At 46.0% G+C, this 7,191-nt stretch overlaps 1 protein-coding gene across 1 annotated transcript in view; it reads right to left on the reverse strand.

The window, feature by feature from the left end:
• The window catches only part of NWD2 (NACHT and WD repeat domain containing 2), a 53,801-nt gene extending 49,261 nt beyond the window's left edge, over positions 1 to 4,540 (reverse strand). The window contains exon 1 of the mRNA XM_054383217.1: positions 4,390 to 4,540. Coding sequence (XP_054239192.1) covers positions 4,390 to 4,540 — 151 coding nt within the window. The remainder of the gene's footprint in view (positions 1 to 4,389) is intronic.
• Positions 4,541 to 7,191: the final 2,651 nt, after the last annotated feature.

The following is a 7,191-nucleotide window of genomic DNA, read 5'->3' on the forward strand; positions in this document are numbered from 1 at the left end:
TTATACCTTGCTTGTACCATGGAGGCATTGAAGTGGTGGCAATATGAGTGATATTCCTATTAGAAGATTGTCTTTATTTACATTCCTTCCTGTATACAGAGGACTTCATACTTAAGATTATCATGCCACATCTAGTATGAATTAGGTTTTTTATAAGTAGTTGGCTTTATGATTTAGAAGAATGGGTACTAGAGGCACAGAAAGCCTGAGGAACATAGCTGTAAAGGGCTGTAAAAACAAAGCTTGTTCGTGATCTCATTCTGGTTATTTCTGTTTGTACCACAGAAATGTTTTGAATGGCTAGAAAGTATTAACTAGCAAGATCCAGAAGAAGCAGTGCTGTGCTGGAGCTTCAGAAACACGCAGAGGTGCTGTGGAGAGGAGAGAGAGCAGCCTGCAGTTGAAGTAATGGATGAAAAGGGAGCATCCTTGCCACCTGAAGTGCTAGATGCATCCTTGTTTACACTTTGAGGTAAGACTGGCTAACACCACCTCTGCCAGGACACACTCAGATGCTATATAAAGGTACCTTCATCCTGTCTTCAACAGAACCACCCATGTATAGGATTTGACTTCATACACAGTCTCAGCAGCACGTTCATTTGTCTCTGATAAATTACAGATGTCAAAGGCACTTTCATAATCAAACTGAAAGAGCTCAGAGTAAAAAAAAAAAAACAAAAACAAAAAAACAATCAATGTCTTAAAGCAATAATAAGACCTGTAGTCAAACAAGCAAAGGGCTAACATTCCCACTTCCAGGAGAGCCAAGAGAATTTGAACTTATCAAAGCTTTGACTCTGGGTTTCAGTTCACAGGATTTAACTTTCAGGACAAATTCCTAACTCCAGTTAAGGCACCAGTTTCTACTTGGGCATGTTAAGGTTGCCTGAGATCACTACATCATTTCTTGAAATAGCAAACTTTGTAACTCCATTTTCTCTTTGAAGTAGTGGTGAGAAACACTGGATGGCACTGAACCTACACAGTGCTGATGTGGAGCCTTCACCTAATGGGACCATATGGAATTTTACACCTATTTTATTTACTATGAATTGTATGCTAATGGCAGGTATCTAAGCTGACACTGTTGAGCAGCACAGAAACTGTCATTAACCGATTGCTGTTACAGTCCACAGGTTTCTACATGAAACAGTAAAAGCATTTATTGCAATCAGTTGAATCCAACTTACTTTTCTCTTTGCAGCAGTAAAAACATCCTGAAAAAAATCAGTAATTTTTTTACAAGCAAAATCTTCAGCCTCTGATAGCCAAAATAGATATGTTTGATTGCTTTTATTTACTGAAATAGAAAAAGTAACTATTGACAGGACAAGAGGAAATGGCTTCAAGTTGCACCAGGAGAGGCTTAGGTTGGAGATTAGAAGAAACTTCTTGAGTGAAAGGGTTCTCAAACACTGAAACAAGTTATCCAGGAAGATGGTTGAATCTCCATCCCTGGAGGTGTTTCAAAGCCACAGAGATGTCCTGAGGGGCACAGTTCAGCACCAGCCTTGGTAGAGGTAGATAATGGTTGGACTTGATGATCTTAAATGTCTTTTCCAACTAATATGATTCCATGATTCTATAAATGAGAAACCAAACTTATTTATATTCAAGTAATAAGGGAACTTCAACGTTCCTAAAGATCCAATATTTTTGTTTAATTCACAGATTGCATTGGGTTGGAAGGGACCCTCAAAGGTCCTCTTGTCCATCACCAACTAGACCAGGCTATACAGTTGATTGATTAATTGATATCAACAAACTGAGCAAAACAATACTGTTAACTACTAGGGGAAAAGAATGTCACCTACCTACAAAACTTCCCCTAGAAAATAAGAGACTGTAAAAAGGAAGCAATCGTGGTCCTATATCACATGCTCACTGTCACTACTTACTGGTCGTTCTAGGGATTTCTGTTTAAGGAATTTTACAGATAATCATCATTTCCCTAGTTGCATAATAAACCCACACCATATATTTCAGTCCTATGAAAATATGTTCATAAAGAACAAACCAAACACTGATGCACCAAACTTCTCCAATATAAAATTATCTCCAATATTACAAATATTTCCTGTGCTAAACTGATATAACTCAAGAAAACACTTGTAAATTGGGACACTTTAAACTGTGGATGAAGTTTTCTTGTGATTCTTAGTAGGGTTAATCTGCAAGTTTCTCTGGCATCATGGTAGATACACACAGAGCTGTCATGGTTTAACTTCAGCCAACAACTAAGCATCAAAACACAGTACTCTTCTAGCTAGCAAGAAGGAAAATTAGCTCCATCCCAGTCAAACCAGGACAAGAGCACAGCCACAGGGTACTAATTTCTTACCTCTGATAGTTTGAGGACTCACTATCCCTCTAAACCTAAAAGGATGGGTATAAACTGCACTAAGATGCTGAAAATACAGAAAGCCTTTAATCTTGCAAACATACAGTGTGAGCTGGGGATTAAATATGATAAATAGTTTACTAAATTGGAAAAGTTTAACCTCCTCCTTCTTCTCCTCCCCCAAACTCTTGCACTGTCAACTATCTTCTAGGTATCTGCAAAGAGCATTTCTATTTCTAGGTAGGTTATCCATGCATTCTTTTTTTAAGGTGACCTGCACTTAGTAATACTTGTGTCAGTGATACCACTGATAAACAGTCATGGTTGTTCTATGGTTGTTTTGATTGTGTTCACAATCTCTCTGCTCTGAAATTTCCATCCCCCAAATGTTCATTTCTGGAAGCATTCATGTTGCAGATACAATTTGGACATGAGAAGTATTACTCACTCTGCCTGTGTGATCCTACAATGGAGCTAATATAAATAATCCCCAACTGAGCAAATTATTTTCTTCCTTCCTCTTAAGTGTTGGGTTTGTTTTAAAGCCGAAATGTTGAAGTAACAATGCAATGGAGAGATAGAGCTTCAAATCCTAACTTTTAGAATGAGTTTAGTCTTGTTTTTTAAATTTATTTTAGCTAATACCCAGCTAATCTAGCAAGCTGTCCTGATGAGAAATGCCACGCACGTCAAACATGGAGGCATCAGTAGCTCCATGGTTAGGGTGAAGCTGGCAGAAATCCACCACTCATGAATAACATAACTTCTAAATATCCTTTATTTCAGAGCCAAATATTTTTCCTTTCAATTATCACTCTTTATATAACTTTGCTTAGATTTCAACAATAAACCATAAGCATTTTCATGCCCTCCTTAATAAATGGCACCTTTTTAACAGGGATGTTGGATGTGAGAGCTGAGAGTTTCCTTGTGCTGAGCCCTGAAGGTGTGGGGATTCAAGGCAATGCTCTGCCCACTTTTTTTTTTTTTTTTGCTTGTGAGCACTATTTCTCATCCTCCTCTAAGTACTTGTGCCAAGGCAATTTTCACTTCAAAATTCAAACTCTTTTGTCATTTCAGGCTTGGTTTTCAGCTCTCTGATGTTGGCATAAAAGGTAATGGTATTGTTGAATTAGGAGTGTTGGGGAGAGGGTGGTGGGCGGTGGTGTGGAAGAGAATTGTGAATGCAGCCGGCTCATTTTTGCAGACAAGAAAAGTCATAGGTGTGAAAGCTTAATTAATTATTTCCCTGCTTCGAGCGGGAATATGCTTCAGCTACTTAAATCTTCCGAGTGGGAATGACACCTCCTGAGTGTATGCAAATGCCTCGTCTCAAAGGGTGATTTTAAAAATAGGCTGTAAGTAGCAAGATGCCTAATTAGTTCGGATACAGAGTAGCGATGCCGACTTGATGAAGCTCAACCCGCAGGTTTCAGCGCCTGCTTCCTCGGAAGCAGGGCAGGAACGAGATCTAAGGACCACATCTGTTGTACCCTCAGCCGGCTGAGACCCGTTTTCACTGTGCCATGAAATCATCGCAAACTCAATTAACTAGCCTCCCGAGGAAAGCTCCATAAAACCCCCACCCTGAAAAACCTTCCCCGGGAAGCCGAAGGCAGGGCAATCTGCTGGGAAGCAGCTCGCTCCCGTGTCCTCAAGCCCCCGTGTGCCCCGCTGCTCCGACACCGAAAAACAGAGGCACCTTCCCCGCCCCGGTGCCTTTCAGACGTGTCATTTATCGGGATAAAACTTCAGGAAAGGTTCATTTCGGTTCCTCCAGCCCCGCTCCGAGCTCGCATACCCAGCAATCCGGCACTGCCGCACGCCTTGCCCTGCCAGTCCACACAGCCGCGGCTGCCTCGCCCCGTACGCTCTCCGCAACGCTCCGGTCGGGACGAGGAACCACTCGGCCACGACGCGGAGCCCCCTGAACCGCTCGGGAGCGGCGGGGCCGGGGCCGAGCGGCAGAGCGGTGGCTGCGGGCGGCAGGGGGAGCTGCGGGGCGGGCCTGAGGGAGCGGCGGAGGCCGGCGGGCCGCGGGTTACCTTCGGGGTTGGCGCTGATGAAGACGCGGACGCTCCTGCCGCTCGGTACCAGGTGGGACGGCAGCGCCGAGAGGTTACCGGAGAAAGCTGCCCGCCTCAAGGCCGCGTCCCGCGGGCAGGGCAACCTGCCGCCCGCCCCGGCCGCCCACATCCCGCCGCGCTGCAGGGCGATCCTGGCAGGCGGCCGCCGCGCCCCGGCTCAGGGCAGCCCCAGGACAGCGGCGGCGGCGGCGGCAGTGACGGAAGCGGCCATGCGGACACTCCGGCTGCGCGGCTCGGGCTGGGGCCGCGGAAAGAAAGTTTGCGGCTGAGCGGTGCCAGGCACGGTGGCAGCCGACCCCCTCCCAGCGCCGCCCAGCCGCGGCCCCGAAGAGCCGAGCGCCAGGAGGAGAAGTTGCGGCGCGCCCGGAGCGACGAGTCTCTCGGCTTCCCCTCTGTCAAGGAGGGTTCGCGGTGTCCAAGGCAGGGACGTCTCCGGCGAGGCTGCCGACGCCTTCCCTCCGAGTGTGTCACAGCTCCGAGACCGGGCTTTTATAGGAGAACTGCTGCCGGCTCATCCTTGGGGCTCCGAAGAGTTCAGAGCCCTGCCTGGGTTTGTGATCGCCTGCACAGGAGTCCCACCTGCTCAGAGACAAAAGGGATGCTCTTGCTGTTTTTTTCTTCCTTCCTTTTTTTTCTTTCCCCCCCTTTTCTTTTCTTTTTAATCAGTTATTTATTTATCGGAATAAATGAAAAGCCGTGGTTGGAAGAATGCCAGAGGAAGGAAGACAGGAAGCAGCGAGAGCAGCAGCCGTGGGATGCGGTTCCCTTTGCAGCAGTCAGTGGCGGGGCGTCCCGCCGGGCAGCGCCCATCAAATATTCAGCAGGGCGGCGGGGTCGGGGCCGCGGGGCTTAGAAACCTCCCCGGGAGGGGCTGGGCAGGCAGGGAGCCGGCAGCAGAGTGGAGGGGAGGGGCTGTGGAGGGTTAAGGGAGGGGTAGTAACCGGGTTTAAATTAGCCCGGTGGGGCTGGCGGCTGGGGACATGCCTTCTAGGGGGACGGGGCAGCTGGTTACAGAGGGATCTGCAGGGGTTTCTGCAGGCTTAGAATCTTAGAATCTTAGAATTCTAGACTCTTAGAATTATAGAATCTTAGAGTCAGGAAATCATAGAATCGTAAAAGACCTCTAAGATCATAGAGTCCAGTCATTATCTAACTCTACCCAGTCTGTCTGGAAAGAAAAGTCTTTAATGCAGGTGGTATCTCGTTAGGTTATTTCATATGCCATATATAGTGCGAAGTTGGCTTGTGTATTTATACAAATGTGCAATGGACTATAATGTGTATTTGGCAAACTTAGTGTGTGTTCATACACGGTATCTGGAAGCCAAACTCTTCTCAGTGGTGTCCAGTGACAGGACAAGGGGTCGTGGACAAAAACTGAAACGAAACACGGGAGGCTCCACATAAACAGAGGAATGAAATTCTTCACTTTGAGGGTGGCAGAGAACAGGCTGCCCAGAGAAACTGTGGAGTGTCCTCTGGAGGCATTCAAACCTCTCCTGGACATGTTCCTGTGTGATTTACTCCTCTGAGTGATCCTGCTTTAGCAGGGGCGGTGGACTAGATGATCTCTAGAGGTCCCTTCCAACCCTCACCATGCTGTAATTCTCATTCTGTGATTTAAGAGGTGAGGTTTTTCACCCCACTTCCTTTTGGTCTTCTCTTGCTGTCCCTCAGCCCTGCTGCAGTCCCAGCCAGAGCAGCAGCCTGCTGTGGCAGGCAGAGTCTGAGCTGGCTTTCACAGAGGTGATGATGCTAAAGTAGGCAAAAACAAACTACTCAGCTCTGTTTCAGAAATGACAGTGATAGCCAGATGGGTTCCCTGCGTATTGCTGAACAGACTTTTTAAAAGATCCTGGTTTCTTAAAGGCATAAGTCATAAGCAAAATTGTCCCCCCAGGTGTATTTGCACATGAGTATAGGGGAGTAAATTTGTTACTCTTTGCTTGCTGTTGCTTTATTAATTCTGCACCCCATAAATCTGGGGCTAATTTCAACCAGATGAAACAGAGGTGTAGATTTTAAGATACTACTTCTCCAAGAGAACATTCCTGTAAGTTCTATGAGCACAGCTGGGCAGGGGGGAGTGTGCTTACCTGCAAGAAAAATCTGCAGCATGCATTTAGACCATTATTACTGAAATTTCAACACTGGGCTGAGAGGTTGTGCTGCTGTGTTGGGAAGTGAATGCCTAGGAACTGGAAAATCCTTCTTTTGATTAAAATGTGATCACTGGAATAGGCTGCCCAGGGAGGTGGTTGAATCTCCATCCCTGGAAGTGTTCAAAAGCTGAAGAGATGTGGTGCTGAGGGACATGGCTCAGCACCAGACTTGGCAGTTAGATAATGGTTGGTCTTGATGATCTTAAAGGTCTTTTCCAATGAAAAAACAATTCTGTTTCCTGTAGGATTCAGTGGTTTCTGACAAGGAGCAAATCTCCCTTGAAGCCTTTCTTGGTAGACATACCTGTTTCTCTTCTCTGTGGATTCTCTGTTTCTCTGTTTAAGACAAGCCTGAAGCTTTAGCATATAATTCAGTTAAAAAATCTGACAGTCATAAGATGCAGTTCCTTCAGAAATGAGGCTTCATATATGTCAGTGCTTACAAAACTATTGGTCTTATCTTCCCTTCCCTTTGTGTAGCCAGTGTGCTTAGACCTGCCTTTTTCTGGCTCGTGTCATGAGCAGGTAATTTCTCTGGTACAGAGCTGAAAAGCAGCTCCTTGAGGCTACAGACAGATAATGAATGCACGAAGGAAAT

Source organism: Indicator indicator, chromosome 8, assembly GCF_027791375.1.
Source record: "Indicator indicator isolate 239-I01 chromosome 8, UM_Iind_1.1, whole genome shotgun sequence".
NCBI classification, from domain to species: domain Eukaryota; kingdom Metazoa; phylum Chordata; class Aves; order Piciformes; family Indicatoridae; genus Indicator; species Indicator indicator.